This window comes from Amblyomma mixtum, chromosome 6 (genome assembly GCF_055824585.1).
Source record: "Amblyomma mixtum isolate Tamu chromosome 6, ASM5582458v1, whole genome shotgun sequence".
In the NCBI taxonomy this organism is placed as follows: domain Eukaryota; kingdom Metazoa; phylum Arthropoda; class Arachnida; order Ixodida; family Ixodidae; genus Amblyomma; species Amblyomma mixtum.
This window is the reverse complement of record NC_143017.1, coordinates 157,646,186-157,663,304: the sequence shown is the minus strand read 5'-3', so window position 1 is coordinate 157,663,304 and position 17,119 is coordinate 157,646,186. Positions and strand designations below refer to the sequence as shown.

At 44.1% G+C, this 17,119-nt stretch overlaps 2 protein-coding genes across 3 annotated transcripts in view; one reads left to right on the top strand and one right to left on the bottom strand.

The window, feature by feature from the left end:
* LOC149340927 (cytochrome P450 3A41-like) overlaps window positions 1-17,119 on the top strand; it is a 79,573-nt gene that overhangs the window by 8,166 nt on the left and 54,288 nt on the right. The gene's annotated exons all lie outside the window — the stretch shown is intronic.
* LOC149340931 (cyclin-dependent kinases regulatory subunit-like) lies at window positions 4,806-16,991 on the bottom strand. 2 transcript variants are annotated; one of them, XM_089549854.1, is made up of 5 exons: window positions 16,881-16,991; window positions 16,443-16,521; window positions 13,813-13,940; window positions 5,383-5,408; window positions 4,806-4,927 (listed from the first exon to the last, which is right to left on the bottom strand). In XM_089549854.1, the coding sequence occupies exons 2-5, from the start codon at window positions 16,499-16,501 to the stop codon at window positions 4,814-4,816; spliced, it is 327 nt and encodes a 108-aa protein (XP_089405980.1). In that variant the 5' UTR covers window positions 16,502-16,521; window positions 16,881-16,991; the 3' UTR covers window positions 4,806-4,813. The 2 variants fall into 2 exon arrangements, with proteins under 2 accessions (XP_089405980.1, XP_089405981.1); XM_089549855.1 differs by lacking the exon at window positions 5,383-5,408 and having other exon boundaries at window positions 16,881-16,989.

Below are 17,119 nucleotides of genomic sequence, written 5' to 3'. Positions count from 1 at the left end.
AATTGCAGCTCAGAAAGCAAGGTGACATTGCAGTTTACAAGATGTCCTTGTCAGCATGCACTTGCATGCCGTTTCTGAAGATGTAAAATGTTGGCAAAAGTAACCAGGCTGCACTCCTTGCCGCATAGTGGAGCACTTCTGGCACGCCTTAAGCTCTAAATCTATTTAAGGTAAAGAGAGCCGTTGTCCACCTTTCAATACCTTTTGATCTTTAGGGAAGCTGTAAGGGCCACTCTCTACGAATCACAAGCCAGCCATGCAGCATACTTTGGCCCAAGACTGTACCTGCAACCTCCAAGTTCAATAATTTGTCGCCAGCAAGTCTTTACAAAGGAAACAATGAAACGCAAACAATTGAAATGCTGCATACATTCACATCATTACTGCACAGTTTGAGACACTTCTGAGCTAAATTTCCTGATAAGCCTAATAGGGGGTACTTTCATCTGGTTTGCAGTTGAAAAAAAAAGTCTGATCTATATTAGCTGTTCAGATTGTCCATATTGATAATGGAAAGATCAGGTAGCTGATTAGTTTGCTGGACCATCGCATTGTGAAGAGAATGAATGAATAATTTGTGCATGTGACCATCCCTCCAGCCTGGAAAGAGAAACGGTGAATCGGGGTGGCCTTGCACATATCTCATCAGGCATAAAGCACCTAGTTTCCCGCGATTCCTTGAAAAATCACCGATTTAAACATTTTTCTCAGAATTGTGTGTTAGCAGCCCATTTCTCTTTTTTGATGACATTGTTTGGACATCAGTAGGAAAGACACTATGATGAAAAAATGACTATTTATTTTACTTCATTTGCATGAATATAATGTGAGGAGGTAGTCCGAGAACTAAGGAGAATTTCAGAAGAAATATTAATAATTACTCCTTAATTTCTATTCCACCTTAGGGGCTTCCCCTAAATACACTGAACCTGCTATTTTGAAGACTTTTGGCAAGCTGAACAAGGCCCTGCCAGGCTTGTCAGAAAGAAGCCCTCAAGACTATTTCAAGCATCATTTGTTTGCTTTGAGAAGTGGGGTTCTGGGCCTCTAGGCTAAGTCCACTGCATTACGATCAGGTTTAGACATTCATACCAAGAAAAACAGTGCAAAAAAGAACAAAATACACAGAACAGACAGCACAGTGCTCGCCCTGTATCTTCTGGCATTGTTGGAGCTGTTTTCCAAGTACAGTGGTGCTCCAGCCATTTCAAGTTCTGGAGCAATTTTTGGAGCAGAAAAATATCCATTCTGGAGCACATTTGTATCAGAACGATAACCCTGGAGCAACATGGGAACAGCATGAACGGAATAAAGGAGTCACAAAGAGTTTGTTCCTAACGAGATAAGGTTCAGCCATGCGTAGCTAGGAAAAAAACAATCACAAAAACAGAGAAAATATTTTATTAATGCTCACACTGCCTTGCACGCAAGTTCAACCAAGTGTGCTTGACTAAGAGAACACGTTTACTAGAATCATTCTTTTTTCATGTTGGCTCTACAGTTAAATGTGGTCATAACGAAATTTTTTAAAAGTCTGAGATTTTTCTTTACATTTTTCTTTACAACCACGCGGCAGTGATGGCCGCGCACTGCTCGTGTCTTTTCTTTTTTGCTATGCCCTATCATTTTTGCTGCTTTTGAGCATGAACAGTTGTAACGCCACGTGGTATGACGTTCCTAAAGAGAAAGAGCCGGAGATGCGCCAACGGCACTGGAGCACGGCGCGTTGCGCCAACTGCAGCGGCTCGATGCGATCGGCATTCCTCTTATGTCAGTTCGTGCTTTATCGTCACGGAACTTTCGCGTGGTTCTAACAAATTTTGAGTGGCTCAGCACTAACAGAGAGAGGGTGTAGCCAGTTCGTTACATCAAGGTCAACTCCCGCAACACCTTTACTACATGAAGGTCTGAAATCACGCGCTTCAATGGGGGCGGCGATGGTCTTTATGACTAGGCTTCACCGGACGCTCTCTGCTCAGTTTTTTCCCCTACGGGAGCCGGCTTCAAAAAATGTGAAGTAACAGCCTCTCCCGAGTTCTTTCCTTCCTCCATAAAAACTGGCTGCTAAATTCTACCACAAGGCAGCCCACCAACGCCCTAGGTTGCCAACTGCGAAAACATTTTAGTAGGTTGTCAACCGAAATCCTGAATGGCTCTAAATATAGTAGCTTTCCCGCGACCGTGTCTTCTTTTTGGAGCAGCTAAGGAGCAATATTGATCAATTTGTCACTTTTGGAGCAGACTGGTGCAGCAAAATGTAAATGTATCAAAATGGAGCAAATGGAGCAGCTGGAGCACCACTGCAAGTATGAGTGATCACCAGCTTGCCCAGCTCTCAGTTTTCTGCAGGTTTAGATATTTTATTTTTTTAGCGAGAAAAGCGCTTTCAATAATGCAGTTTGTTTCCATACACCCTAAATGCAAGTAGTGATGTCATAATAAAAGCCTCAACAAACAATTTGAAGGTGGCATTCACTGTGGCAAAAACTGCCTCTCTGCCTCATCATGGCAAGTGGCTTTGCTAGCACCATGGACCTCCGATTAGCTAGGCCAACTCAAGAAAAATGATGTGCAATCTGTTATGTCACAAGAGAATTTAATGCAGTTTCTGATGCTGCTATCACGGGTCTTCTCCAATTCTGTAATTTATCAACAAGCAAAAGCTCCAGAGCACAGCTTAATTGTCCTACAGTGTTTCATACAGCTTTACCTGCACCATAAAGACAGTTCAGAAAGCCTCCTGTACTTTGTAGTAGAGTCTGCTGGAAGGGCCATGGTGTATGTTAACCATGAGGTCTGTCTAAAAAGTCTCCTATACTCCACAGTGACACCTGCTATGGAGATCATGGGGTTACGTGATGGGCAAAGGTCTAGTGACTGCTGTTGTAGACAATAAGGAGGCATACTAAACTGCACTGCAACAGATTGTGCCATCTAAATAAATAAAGGTTTCCAAAAATTTGCCCTGCTCGGGCATGCAGAAGTGGTCACATGATCCGTGAGACGTGTCACCGCTGAGTGTTCTGTTGGCAACAGACATCCTAGTAAGACTGACATTCTACTGTAAACTTCGCAAACCTCACCTGATACTGCCATCACTATAAAACAGAGGTGCTTGAACAGTTGCCAAGATACCTAGATCTAAGCAGTAGCTTGCCTTGGACAATGGTGCCCAAAGGACACACACACCTATTAACTAAACCTAATTCATCACCACCAGCACAGTAATTTTTTTGCCACGCAGCCCAGAAGTATTAGAATCATTATGTAAACATGATGAGCTCAGAGATTACTGAACTGCCAAATAAAAAAGTCTGGAGCTTTGAGCCCAATTAGAAAGGAAGGAATTTGTCTCATCTGTCTTTTCTTGTTAATTTCAGGATGTGGTCAGCACTCTGCGAAGTTAAGGTTTGCTGCACCATACAAACGAGATAAAATAAAATGGACAAGACATGTGGGTGTCACACCAGCACTCCAGTTCTCTTCACTTAGAACTAGACCACAGCATAAGCTGAATGTCCCCTTTCATCATCAGTAAAGGTTCAAGAGGTTGGTGCTTTTTAGGTACTTATGTCGGCAGCCTACTTCACTCCTTGTAAAAATCTTTTTTCTCATGTCCTTGCTTTTTGGCGATTACATAGAAATGGCGAAGTGTGGAATGGTACCTAGGTTAATAAATCCAGGCATAGAGGGGCTACTCATAGCACCCAGTGATGACACTAACTGGTGCAAATAATACTCCTGCAGCCACAAAAAAGCTTGCATTGGTAATGGGTTAAGTGCATTACAGCCAGCAGTGCCCAAGCAGGAAAATTTATGTGGACACTAGCCAACTTTGTCCCACTTGTGCTCGCCCCTACACATGCACAAGAAGCCTTAAAAATAAGGAGTGCATTGCTTTCGCATCTAATTGCACCGATGCACAACCTTAAAGGACTACAGACACCTAATTCTGATGGCATGTTTTCTTCTCTACAATGATGTGGAAGACACTGCTATGCGTGAATCACCATATGGTATTTGCCTACGGCCGCTAGATAATTAATAATCTAATTTTTCTGTCATGCTTTTCCGGTTTTGGTTTATTGGGGTTTAACGTCCCAATGTGACGCAAGCTATGAGAGATGCCGTAGTGAAGGGCTCCGGAAATTTCGGCCACCTGGGGTTCTTTAACGCGCACAGACATCGCACAGTATACACGTACCTCTAGCATTTCGCCTCTAATGAAATGCGACCTCCGCCAAAGTGTGATTATATATCACGTGAGGCATGGAAAAACGTCGACATAATCGCTGCTTCATCATTTTAATTCACTACAGTGCTGAAGCCAGTTTTCCTAAAGAACTGGAATGAAACGAATGTAGAAGCAGCAATTATATCGTAGTTTTTTTCATACTTCATGTGACATATAACCACACTTTCATGTCAGCCATCGTTTGGCTGTCGAAACCGAAACCGAAACAGCACGAGAGAGAGAAATTCAATTATAAATTATTTAGCAGTTGTAGAATACCACATGGTAATCCATGTATAATAATGCCTTACGTGTCATTACAAAGAAGAAAATACAAACCCAAATATCAGGTGTCTATACTCCTTTAAGGTTATAGCAGTCATGCTGCACCTATTACTGAGCAGTTTGACTCTGCATTTGTACCCAGAAGATGAAGTTCTTAAATTTCCAAATTTCCAATTTCCAAGCCAATTTCCAGCACACTTCGGTCACAGAACTGTGTCCTGTGTACTTTCGACAGAACAGTACATACCGTATGTTCTTGAGAATAAAGAAAAAAAAAAGGCATCGATAACAAACTCATCGCATTTTTATGCACGTTAAATCAGCCGCCTGGTACTGCCTGCAGTGGCATTGTAGTAGTGTTGCACTAGATTGCCTTGGTGGGCCTCCTGAACAGAAGCACATGGGGCTCTGAAAGTAAAAAAAAACACCTTTTAATGTTCAGTATCGCACCACGACAAAATTCAAGCCAAAATAATGCCAGGTCCGAACAGACAATGTATCATACAAAAACAAACTACAGTAAGAAGTGACTGTAAAGCAAGCAGTCAATCAGTTGGCAAGAAGCTGTCCATCAACTGCAACTTTTTTTTATTTATCTAATATAAGTACTTTTATTACAACACCACCGAAAAATTTTCAAGGATAGATATCGCATACATCTATACCCTTTCACCAGAGCACAAGGCAGTGAGCACCCGAAACTCTACATCCTGTGATGCACAACTGTGAAAGTGCCAAGGGGTTCAGGCAGCATGACACAATACTCTCTACATTTTGCAACAATACTGTCTAAAGCCGGAAACAACAGATAAATTGATAAACTGGCTTTTTTAGGAAAGAAAATGGTGCAGTATCTGTCTCACATATCTGGGTGGACACCTGAACTGGGCTGTAAGGGAAGGGAGGAAGGTGGGAGCGAAAGAAGAAAAAGAGAAAGAGGTTCTGTAGCAGAGTTTGGTTTGGTTTGGTTTTGTGGGGTTTAACGTCCCAAAGCGACTAAGGCTATGAGAGACGCCGTAGTGGAGGGCTCCGGAAATTTCGACCACCTGGGGTTCTTTAACGTGCACTGACATCGCACAGCACACGGGCCTCTAGAATTTCTCCTCCAAAGAAATTCTAGCCGCCGCGGCCGGGATCGAACCCGCGTCTTTTGGGCCAGCAGCCGAGCACCATAGCCACTGAGCCACCGCGGCGGCTGTTCTGTAGCAGACGTCTCATCCTGCATTTGAGATGGCATGAATACTGTATTAAAGCAATCTTCCACACATGTAAAACAACTCAACTCCTTCCTCCTTTACATTTCAATGTGTGGGGGAATCCACAGGCACCAATCCACCACCAGGACTTCAATAAGAATCTTCACCCCTTTGGGTGCACGGCCTGGCAGCAGACACCACTGTCTCTGGCCATTCATTCCGGGCAAGGCAGCATCTGTTTTTCCCTTCGCCCACTCTAAAGTACGTCTCTGGACATATACCGTATTTTCTCACATAAATGAACACATTTTTTACCGAAAAAAATTCCTAAAAAGTTGGGGGGTGCATTCGTCACACGGGGTAAAATATTCAGCAAAAGTCAAGCAGTACAAATGGGACAGAAAGTAGGCTGGTGGAATAAATACTTAATTCAGTACGATTCAGCTGCTAAATAAAACGAAGTGCACTCTTCAGCATGGTTTTCATGTTCGAGAGGATAGTCACCTCAAACCTACACACATAACTTGCATAGTGGCCCATAATGCTCCCCAAAGTGAGCACAACTAAAGATGTCTGTTGTCCTATTCTCGCCATTCAGCACTAAGCGAAGCTGCTACAATGCTTAATATGGCAGATCAAATAGAGATGCCTTTTGCGACCAGGTGTGGCTTCGACGGGTTCTCAAATTCCTCGCCAACTGTCCGTCCTGTAGGGTGAGACAGAGAAGTCCTGACATTCGACAGGCGACGCTTTACAGTTTTGCGTAGTTTTTCGTAACACCTGATTCAAAAAGGCACACTTGCTAGCATTTCCCATCATCACCAGTAGACTGCGCACCAAAAGAAAGAGGTGCGTTCATTATGAGAGTGCGTTCATCACATGAGTGAGTACAGTAAACGATGCAGGCAGGCCACTATTTTCCTTATTTACTTTTATTGCCCACCCACACTATTGTCTCTGGCCATAGGCCCACTACATTGAACGTGGATATATTGAAATCAAAAGGGATCGCAAAATAGATTGGTATATTGATTATTCGATATATAAAAAATGTGCAGCCTAGGAGCAAAAATACAGTGCACCCACGCTAGTGACGTGCCTCTTGCCAGCATGCTGGAAGTGCACTACTCACTGGGTGTTGCTGGGCCTAACCTGCTTTGCATCAAAGCTGCAACGGATGGTGCTTTGGAACTAGCCATTGCCTATCATGTCTAATCCTATTACCACTACACTATACATAGAATAACCAGTCATTAACACTAAGGTATCTTTAATTTCTGCAATGCCTTCGGCTGTGAAACATGCAGTCAAGGGACACCGATAGGCTGTAGTTAGGTTGGCTTCACCGCTTAACAGTAAGATGGCATGGAAATCAAGTACAAAAGACCTCACTCCACCCTCAATAACAACCCACATACACCTCGTCACGTGGTTTCACAGTGCTAGTGTTGCCAGGAGGTGTCCAAGGCTCTGCAGTTGAACACGTCGTCTGACTGCCGAATTAGGAGTTCGATATACAGCGAGACTTTCCTATACTTTTACACAAGCTTTTCAAAGAGGTAATTTGTGTGTTTGATATATATTGTCACGACCAGAGGAGCCGTGAAGGTAGGCGTCGGGAAGAGCCCAAGACTGGGAGCCTTCTTTTAATTGTAGAGCCAGGTTCCAGGATACAGAACGGAGCAAGCGTGCCTCGAGAGCCCACCGCCGCTTCGCCGTAGTTTTCGACCCAGCGCGGAGGCCGCGCGGCGCGTTAGGCGTGTGGCAATATAATAATAGAATTATCCGGGTTCGATATGTCCGGGCTCGACTGATAACCTGCGCTAGCATGTCATGTAAGTAGCCTACTCAAAACCATTAGCATTGATGCAACGCGATTAGGAAGCTAAACTAGGATTGTGCAGTTGGCGAACTTTCAACATAGATTGTAGGGAGGAGGCAAGAGTGTAAACAATATGTTGTCCGAGTTACAGCACACTTGGCAGAAGGAAATGAAAGTGTGGCCACTTAGCTGCAGGAGCGTGCAGGCCAACAGCAAGTGAAAGACTGCCAAAGTGTGTCACTGTGAAAACAGTAAACAGGAAGGAAAGAAGAGCGATAAGGCAAAGCCAAAAATCAATCTATCCTATCCCAATGCTGAAAGCAGAAGGAAGGATGAAAAGACAATGCGTATGACAAATTGTTGACTTTTAAAACGGACATTGACACATAATGATAATAGACAGAACAAAAACAAGATAGTGTCCTTGCACAGCTATCAGGAACGTCAGCAAAAAAGAGGTACACAAAAATAGCATTAGGATGGTCAACAAAGCCCTTTGGTATGAACGCAAAAAAAAAAGGGGGAGACAAAGATAACTGCGCTGGAGACTATTGGGCCTACCATGATGAAAGCCAGCATGAAACATCTACTCATTTAATGTTAGTAGTTGTACATTTACACCACCTTTCCACAGCTATGTCCCAAAGGACTTTCTCTTTTTGTACACACTGCTGACCATTTCTCATGGCTACTCCTCATAGCCTGACTCGCTTTGGGACATTAAACCCTCATAAAACCATAATACCATGGCTAAGCGAGAAGTATTTTGTCGGTGTCAGAATTAAGAGCCTGAAAGTTAACCCACTGGCTAGGCAAGTGATGCTTTCTGTCCTTTACGTTAGTCAGTGTTTAACTGTGAAAACATAAAGAAAATGTTCAGCGTTATATTGAACATTTGAATCGAGTTCAGCACCGACTACCTCGCATTACTGTATTTCACTGCATGATGTCAGTGGAAGCAACCATCTCTTAAAACCAAATTTGTTATCATGTCTGTTGGACATGATAACGTGTCATCTTTCACTGTAAAAGGCAGTGCTTTGCTTCTTCATGACGTACTGCCGTATATTTTCAATCTATGTCGCAAACAGTATTCCCAAACATTTGGAAGACATCAGTCATTATTCCTCTGCATACGGGTGGCACCTTTCACAATGTTAAAACATTCACCCAGTTTCATTGATTCCTATCTTCATGAAAATGTGAGGTTTTTTTCCGAAAGCCATCTGCATTTTATGCCGAAAATATGCTCTCCAACACTAAGCATGACTATGGAAGGCAGATCAATTCAGTCTAACTTGGTCACTTTTCTGTGTACACTCTATACACTTCAGGCTTCCTAAACAGCAACTCAGTCAGACACTCATTACTAAATAAAAATCTAGGAGCTTATTAGGTAGGTAAGTGGTCCTTGTACATTCTTTGAAATTTGAAAGTTATCTCTATGATCACAATAGTTGTGTCCACATTTTGGGTGCACACTGAGATATACAGCGCAGTACACTAATTTCTGCAAGGCCCTGTACTTGACCCCCTAATCTTCAAAATTTTTGTTAATCACTTCTTCACTGTTATCAACAGGGTGCATATGCTACAATGTGCAGGTGATATTAAGCTGTTCAGAACTGTTCCTGGTCTAGAAGAATGTGTCGTGCTACAAGATAATACTAGTATTTGCATTTTGGAGAAATGGTGCACTTTAAAATGCTTTATTTTGAGCCCAACCATGACGACAGTTAGTTCTTTTACTAGGAAGTAAGGCCTTATTGATTTCTGCTACTCCCTCAGAGGTGTCAGCCTGAAGCAAAGAGCATTCGGGATCCTGGTGTTTACATAGACTGTTGCTTGAGATTTCTTGAACATGTTAATAATACCATCTACTTCATCTATATATGACTTTATTGTAATGATCACACATGGATTGTTCGAAAAGACTGACTATCCTGCTTGCTTGTGTGCTTTACGCTCAAATATGCATCTGCTGTTTGGAACTGTATTAGCACCATACTTAAAGCTTCAGATGAAAGTGATCAAAGCCGTTTTCTTTGCATGTATTGCGATAGGTATCTTGGTTGCGGATTTTACTACTATACAGACATACCAGAATGGTCAGAAAGAGCAACTGCGTAGATTTACCAACTATGAAAGAAGAACAGGAACTACTCTTTTACACTGCCTAAGTGTCTGCTCTCTCTTCCTAAAACAAATCTGTTTTAACGCACTGACATAACAGCACTGGCACAGAATGCTTTTTCCGTGAGAACACTTGGTCATACCGAGCTTTTAATGCGCTCGCAGTTGTTACTTGACAGTGCAGGTAACCTCAATGGCGGCCATGCTGTTGACATTTTTGTGTCCACCCTTGATGCATTCAAACTTTCCTTGCACCTGTGATTGGTGCATGTCTGAGCATGCACCACAGCCAAGGCTGTTGCTGTTTGGGGGCACAGTAAATAAAATAAATAAATTATTGATGAATGACAAAATTTGGGCAACATCATTCAAGGAAGTCTGGCTAACTGCCAGTAAAGCATTTCGTGCTTGATAATATAACGTAATAATGTAATGAATAGGCTGTGCACAATGGATGCATGCTTCAATGCAACAACAAATGTCTTGACACTATGAAAAGGCAGGTAGATATAACTCTACAATGCCAAACATTGTGCTGATGACGCTAACATAACTATGCAAAAGCACCGAAGTTTGGGCCTGTTGGTATTGATCCATCTTGAAAACGTAGCAGCACGAAAAAAACGGGGACAGTAGCATACGTCCTGTCGTACTTGTGTCTTTTTTGTCCCCGTTTTTTCGTGCTGCTACATTTTCAAGATAACATAACTACACCCATACCTTTAACCATAAGCACAAAATTAAGGTACTCAATATGAAGCTCCCGGATATACTGAAAGAAATAATAAAATATACACAAGCAATGGAATCACATTAATTTAATCTCACTTATAATTCAAACATCAGTTGTTGTTTTTTTTTAACAGACACTTTGGTCCCATCAATAATAAGTGTAATGTGGAACCTGTGAGGCCCCCTTGGCAACAGACAAACATAATGGAATTTTGTTGTCCAATGTGAATAAAAGCTTTTGCATGTGCCTTCCTTTGGGGAATCCTCATTCTTTAACAGGCAAGTGGAAATATTTTAGCTATTTTCTTTCAGGACGCACTGCTTCTTTGCACATAGTCCTTCCACTGTCCGGCAAAATACATGGTTTCACTGTTGTCCCAAACAGCAATACGCAACTCCAAGCTCTAGAGTGTGCACAAACGTGTCCCCCAACTCACTCACAGCAACATTTTTCCTGTGGTATTAACCTGCTGTGGTGCCTCAGTGGTTAAGGCACTTGTCTAATGAGCCGGAGTACCAGAGTTCGAACCTGACCGCGGCGGCAGTGTTTTTTATGGAGGCGAAACGCAAAAGGCATCCGGTGCGATGTCAGTGCACACTGAAGATCCCCAAGTGGTCGAAATTATTTCAGAGACCTCCACTATGGCTCCTCTTTCTTCCTTCACTCCCTCCTTCATCCCTTCCCTTACTGCACAGTTCGGGTGCACACCGAGATATGCCAGGGAGTTACTGCCAGATATGCCAGGGAGTTACTGTGTCCTTTCCTTTCCTCAAAAAAAAAAACAAAAAACAAAAAACAATTTTCTCTATAGTATTAATGACAAATTGGTGAAACTGGCATATCTGACATTATCAACGACAAATAGTAATATGCAGCACTAAGCTCTACAGTGTCCACAAATGCATGCCCCAACTCATTGACAGAAAAAAAAAGTTGTGTGGTGTAAGCTACAAATCGGAGCATTCCCGAACCCCCAGCTTTATAGCAAGTGGCACCTGGAGATTTTCAGCCCCTGGTGCAAATGTTGCGCGGGCATAGCAGACGTGATTCATATTGTTACGGGGAAATACTATTTAAATTTATTTACAAGCGGAAAGGGTCTAGACAGAATAGTTCCTAGCGGGGAGCACCAACGCGAACAGGGAGACCCATCAACCTCCTCTACTTCGTTCATCCCTTTCACACAGGAGGCCACTTCATCTTCCACTTCGTCGTAACATGACCCCCGGCAGCACGAGAGCCATCCCAGCGTTAGGCCGGTAATAGAGGAGCGGCGTGGTAGGGCTTGAGGCGCATAACGTGAACAATGTCAGTGGATGGTCTACATGATGAGGATGCAGGTGTATGAGGAGCAACTTCACACTTGACATCGGTGACCTGACGCACAACACGATAAGGGCCATGGTAGGGGGACAAAAGCTTCTCAGAGAGACTGACGCGGCGGGAAGGGGACCACAGAAGAACGAGCAACCCCGGTTTGTAGGTGACATGGCGATGGCGATTATAGCACATAGACTTCTGTACTTGCTGGGATGCTTGGAGCCGACTACAGGTGATTTGGCGAGCGTCTGCAGCTTGAGCAATGGCGTAGGCAGTGATGGGACGGTCAGCGGATGGGACGAGTGTGTCCAAAGGCAGGACGGCGTGTCTCCCGTATAAGAGATAGAACGGAGAGTAACCAGTTGTGTCATGCCGGGAGGTGTTGTAAGCGAACGTCACATAGGGCAAGGCAAGATCCCAGTCTTTGTGGTCGGGGGGGACGTACATAGACAACATATCTGGTAACATTCGGTTCAAACGCTCGGTTAGACCGTTTGTCTGCGGGTGGTATGCTGTGGCAATCTTATGCTTAGTAAAACATGAACGCAGGTTGTCGTCAACAACTCTGGACAAAAAATAGCGTCCGAGGTCTGCGAGTAATTGACGAGGGGCACCATGTTGTAGGATAAGACTGTGCAAAAGAAAGTCGGCGACATTGGTCACGAGCTCGTAGGCAATGCACGGGTGATAGCATACCGAGTGGCATAGTCTGTGGCTACTGCGACCCACCTATTTCCGGATTCCGAGGTCGGGAATGGACCAAGAAGGTCGAGCCCTACACGGTGGAAGGGCCCCACGGGCACGTCTATAGGGTGCAGAAGACCAGGAGGTGGGGCCGAAGGCTTCTTCCTGCGCTGACAGAGGTCGCAAGTGGTGACGTAATGCCGGACTGTACGGTATAATCCAGGCCAAAAGAAACGGCGCCGTATCCGGTCGTAAGTTCGTGCCACAGCAAGGTGGCCAGCCGCAGGCAGGTCATGGAGTTCTGCAATTATAGAAGAGCGCAGCTGCGGGGGAATGACTAGGAGGAGGGAGGGCCCGTCAGGACGGAAGTTGCGGTGATAGAGGATGCCATTTTTGGCAATGAAGAGCTGCAGGCAGCGCTTCGAGCTTTCAGAGCTGAGGCCGCCGATGATGGTTTGCAAATATGGGTCCTTGCACTGCTCCTCGGTGATGTGTAGATCAGAAATGCCAAACAGGGAAGGGATATCGTCGGTGTCACTGGGACCAGGTGGCTCGACGGGGTACCGAGACAGGCAGTCAGCGTCTTGATGGAGACGTCCAGACTTGTACACGACAGTGCACGAATACTCCTGAAGGCGTAGCACCCAGCGGCCAAGACGCCCTGAAGGGTCTTTCAGAAAAAGGACGCCCGAACAAGTACGGCCAGAATTTAGCTACAGCCCAAACCAGGCACTCGTGTCCGGTAATGGAGTAATTTCGCTTGTCTTCTGTGTGTGTGTCCTGCCTTTGTTGCGCTGTTCCCCATAAGATAGAATACTTACCAACTCGCCCAAATTTCAGCTTTACTCAATGTGAAAGCAGGTGGCTAGCATATGCAACCACGTGGCGGGGACCCTGGGAGTGTTGTGCCAGCACTGCTTCGATCCCATAGCCGCAGGCGTCTGTGCGGAGTTCAGTAGGGGCCGCGGGATCAAAATGTGCCAGAATCGGTGATGACGTCAGCAGGCAGAAGAGTGTGGAAAACTAATTCTGATCAGAGTCCCAGGAGGCCACTTTGTCTTCCACTTCCACTTCGTTGTAACAGTATGACATGGACGTGTCCTAGCTTTGGAGAACCTGACAGGACAAATGAGTCCTGGAAGGCACTGATTCTCGAACAGGAAGAAAAGGGCTGAGGGGGAGGACATGGCTGGGACCGAGCTGCGCCTCGGATCCCCGTCAACCTTTTGACAGATGTTATTTGTCTCTCTCTCTATAATGCAGTTAAAATAGTGTTCATTCATGTCCATGTATTTCATCCAGCAATGTATTTCCCGCACTACACAAATAGCAGTACAGAAACATGAAAAAATGTGGCCTTTTGTCTGCACACTTCGGATAGAAGAAGCTAGAAAGGAGTCCTTACCGGGTGTGTGAACCATGTAGTGCTCCCAGCCAAGAGATTGCTGAACTCCCAGATTGCGCCACTCAGTTTCAGACATCAGGTGAGTCTTGGGCACCGATTGGGCCATCTCAGGTGGCAGGATCACGTGCCTGGTGAACCAGGAGGTAGACACCATGGAGGTGGATGAAATGATAAATGATGCATCTTAAAAAATGTTTAAATGCCAGTGTTGCCACTCATTTTTCTATACCTGCCCGTCATTTCGTTTATCTATGCCTACATTACAAAACTTGAACTGTGCAACGTGGAGTAGGCCTCGCCCCACTGCTGAAAGCCTGGCTCATTGTGCATCAACCTTATTCAACAGTTTAGCAGCAGAGGCACAATGTTAACAAAGAGCCACTACTCTGGGAATCCTAGGGTAAGAAGCATTCCATAAATAGTCTTCGTCCAACGACAACTTCCCTTAGTTAATAGAAACATAAAATTGCACTTAAATACAATGATCACAGACTTAGTGCATTTTTCTTCAGGTCCTTGGTGCAGCACTTGCACGCAGTTGGTGGCTCATTGTAAATTAGAAACCTTCTGTTATGTCAAAACCTAGTTCCCACTAGCAGCGATGTAAAAACAACTGTTTCCAGTCACAAAAAGCATTCACGTTTCATTCGAGCTGAACATAATGTTGTGCAGCTGGAGAAAGGATAGCTCATTAAAAACATGGCATATAATGCCACAGGCAATTTTCAACAACACCATCGCTTACAGTGCCAATAAAACACTATTGGCAGAATTCTGGCAAAGCTTGTGTTTCTCAGTAGGATTAATCCAAGGTGATCCATATAGGCCAACAGTCCTGCAGTATTGGCACAAAAAGTTCACTATAGTCACCTGGTATCACCAGCAGCAGATAGATAATCTACATCCTCTCATATCTTCGGAAATTTGAGGCAATTTGGTGACGTGACGTGAATTTATTTTCCCACGTTGCAGCAAGCTGAAAAATTTGCTCCCCATAGTTTATGTATATGACTTCAGTCAGGGTTCCTTTACGAGCCCTTCAAATAAATCCAAAATACCACTAAGGTAACATCTATAAAACAACGGCAGAAATTTGACAGTTGTGGCTATTTGAGCTCATTGCATACTATTTCACGAACAAGGAATAGTGCAAAAAGACAGGACAGCAGAAGGGACAAACATGCACGCAAATCGCATTGTCATGTAGGCAATGCTACACACAGCAGACAGGATGAGGCTTCAATGAGCGACTCGGACAGCACTGGACATTGCAGACATGGCACGGGCAGCACTGCAAGAAACCTAGTCTTGTTTACACACTTTTTCAATTAATACAGGATCCGAAAATGTCAGAATTAACAGCAACCATGAGAGGTTCACAAGACATTATGCATTCATCAGAAAGCCGATTATGTAAGCACCTCATCCCAGTGACTTCACTCGAAAGAGAGCGCCTATCTGTAAGGTGGTACTAGCTTTAAGATTTTTCTTTTCCGTCGGTCTTTTCTATGTCCTGTTTGTACTCCTGATGTCATGCTGCGCCTTATACATAGTTTTCACCGACGTCATAGTGGCCACCATCTCTGGGTCCGGAAAGCGCAGTGAAAGGGCTTTTGTCAACACGCCCATCACCAACCTGTTCCCAAGTACAATTTGGAAGCTAGCCGCAGTAACCAAAGATGGTGCCCGTGACGTCGCGTGAAAACTATCAATATAAGTGTTTGCATTGACAGCCTGGAAACCTTTCAGTTATGTGCGCACGTCTGCCTCTACCGCCATCCTGTTTTTTGGAGTCATTCTTCGTTCATGAGGTAGCAGTTTAGCCTCCAAGAACATTCGTGGTCCATCTACGTCTAAGCATGCCATTTATAGCTTTCATACTCTACACACTGCATTTAAGGTGATAATGTGTAGATATGTTACACTTCACTGAAAAAGCCACTAGATTCAGCCCTTGCAAGTTAAACAAGTACTAGCCTCTGGTCTACTACTGGACAAGCAGAGGCACAATGACTGCTTATTCGTGATAGTAGCCTGCTTTGCTTGTCACTGCCCTTGTTCCACGACCCAGTCATAATAAAGCGTCGGAAAAAAAGGATACATACACATACATTGCACAGCTCGCATCACTGTTACGGCAGGCTCAATCAAAAATAAACAGATCTAGGCATTAGAAAACCTGAGCGCCGAAACCGGATGGAAAACTACACTGAAAATGCTGCCCGAACGAGCAATCTAGTTCTCATTCAGATAAATTTGAATATCTGGAATTAGGGAATTTAAATACTTTCTTGCCTCAGAAATACTTTATTTGTGTGAGACGTTAATGACGGCTTTTCCCTCAAATGACAAATATAACACTTATCCGGCAATTCCTGAACGTGTTAACGTTTTCGCGGGCAAAATCAGGGTAAGTTCAGCGCGGGAAAACCCAAGCCGCCACTACGAATAATTCGAACAAGGTGCACAAATCAGTGCAATAGAAACATCCAGTAAACAAACGAAAGCGGGAAACTACGAGGAACACACCCTTAAAAAAATTTACTGGCCAAGGGCTGCTGTTCGCTTAAGCCTCTCGCATTCTGCTAACGTGGCATTCGTAAGAGGTAGCGTATGCAACAGTTCCTTACCTGTACTCGTACTTGTCATCGTAGTACTTGTCGGAGTAGTGTATGGAGGTCTCCGGCATCCCGGAACGGCCTAGAGAAACTGTGTTGGGTGCACGGTCAGTCAATTGGCGGGATTCGTCCTAATATCTGCCCCTACCGACTGCTTGCAGAGTCAGTTTACAATAATAATAAAAAATACTTCTGTATTCCTAGCTGACTTAAATAGTGTCTAAAGTAAATCACAGCAAAACTAGCCAGTAAATCCACAGCATTTAGAAATTATAGGTATGTTTTAGAGCTCAAGCCATGGCGCTCAACCCGCTCACGTAGTTGGATTTTCTTCAGTACAAGCATATGGTCAGTATTTCGACAAAGCGAAATGCTACTCTTGACCGTAGCAGTCGGAAAGTAAAGTGCAAGCGTATGAAAAAATTGGAATATCTAGACGGAAAACTTTACCGATGCAATCCGCACAGAGCGCACAATTCAAATGAGACCCGCTTTTCCAAACGCCCCGCAGGGCTTCGACTGGATTTGGCTCGCCTTCTCTTGTCTATGCGACAAAATAAGATCTTGCTTATTTTGTAGAAATGCAACTTATAGGTTTATAATCACTTTTTCTCAAACTTTGCTGCATTTATATGCAAACACAAAAAAATTTAAAATTTAAGTTGCAAAACTTAGCAGTTATATACCGC

Bases quoted from the DNA above. Each gene is read 5' to 3' on its own strand.
- LOC149340931 (XM_089549854.1), bottom strand. From the start codon at position 16,501: ATGCCGGAGACCTCCATACACTACTCCGACAAGTACTACGATGACAAG. The intron at 13,941-16,442 runs GTAAGGAACTGT...CTGGTTCACCAG, and splicing joins GATGACAAGTACGAGTACAG to GCACGTGATCCTGCCACCTG. The intron at 4,928-5,382 runs GTGAGACAGATA...TTTTACTTTCAG, and splicing joins TCAGGTGTCCACCCAGATAT to AGCCCCATGTGCTTCTGTTC.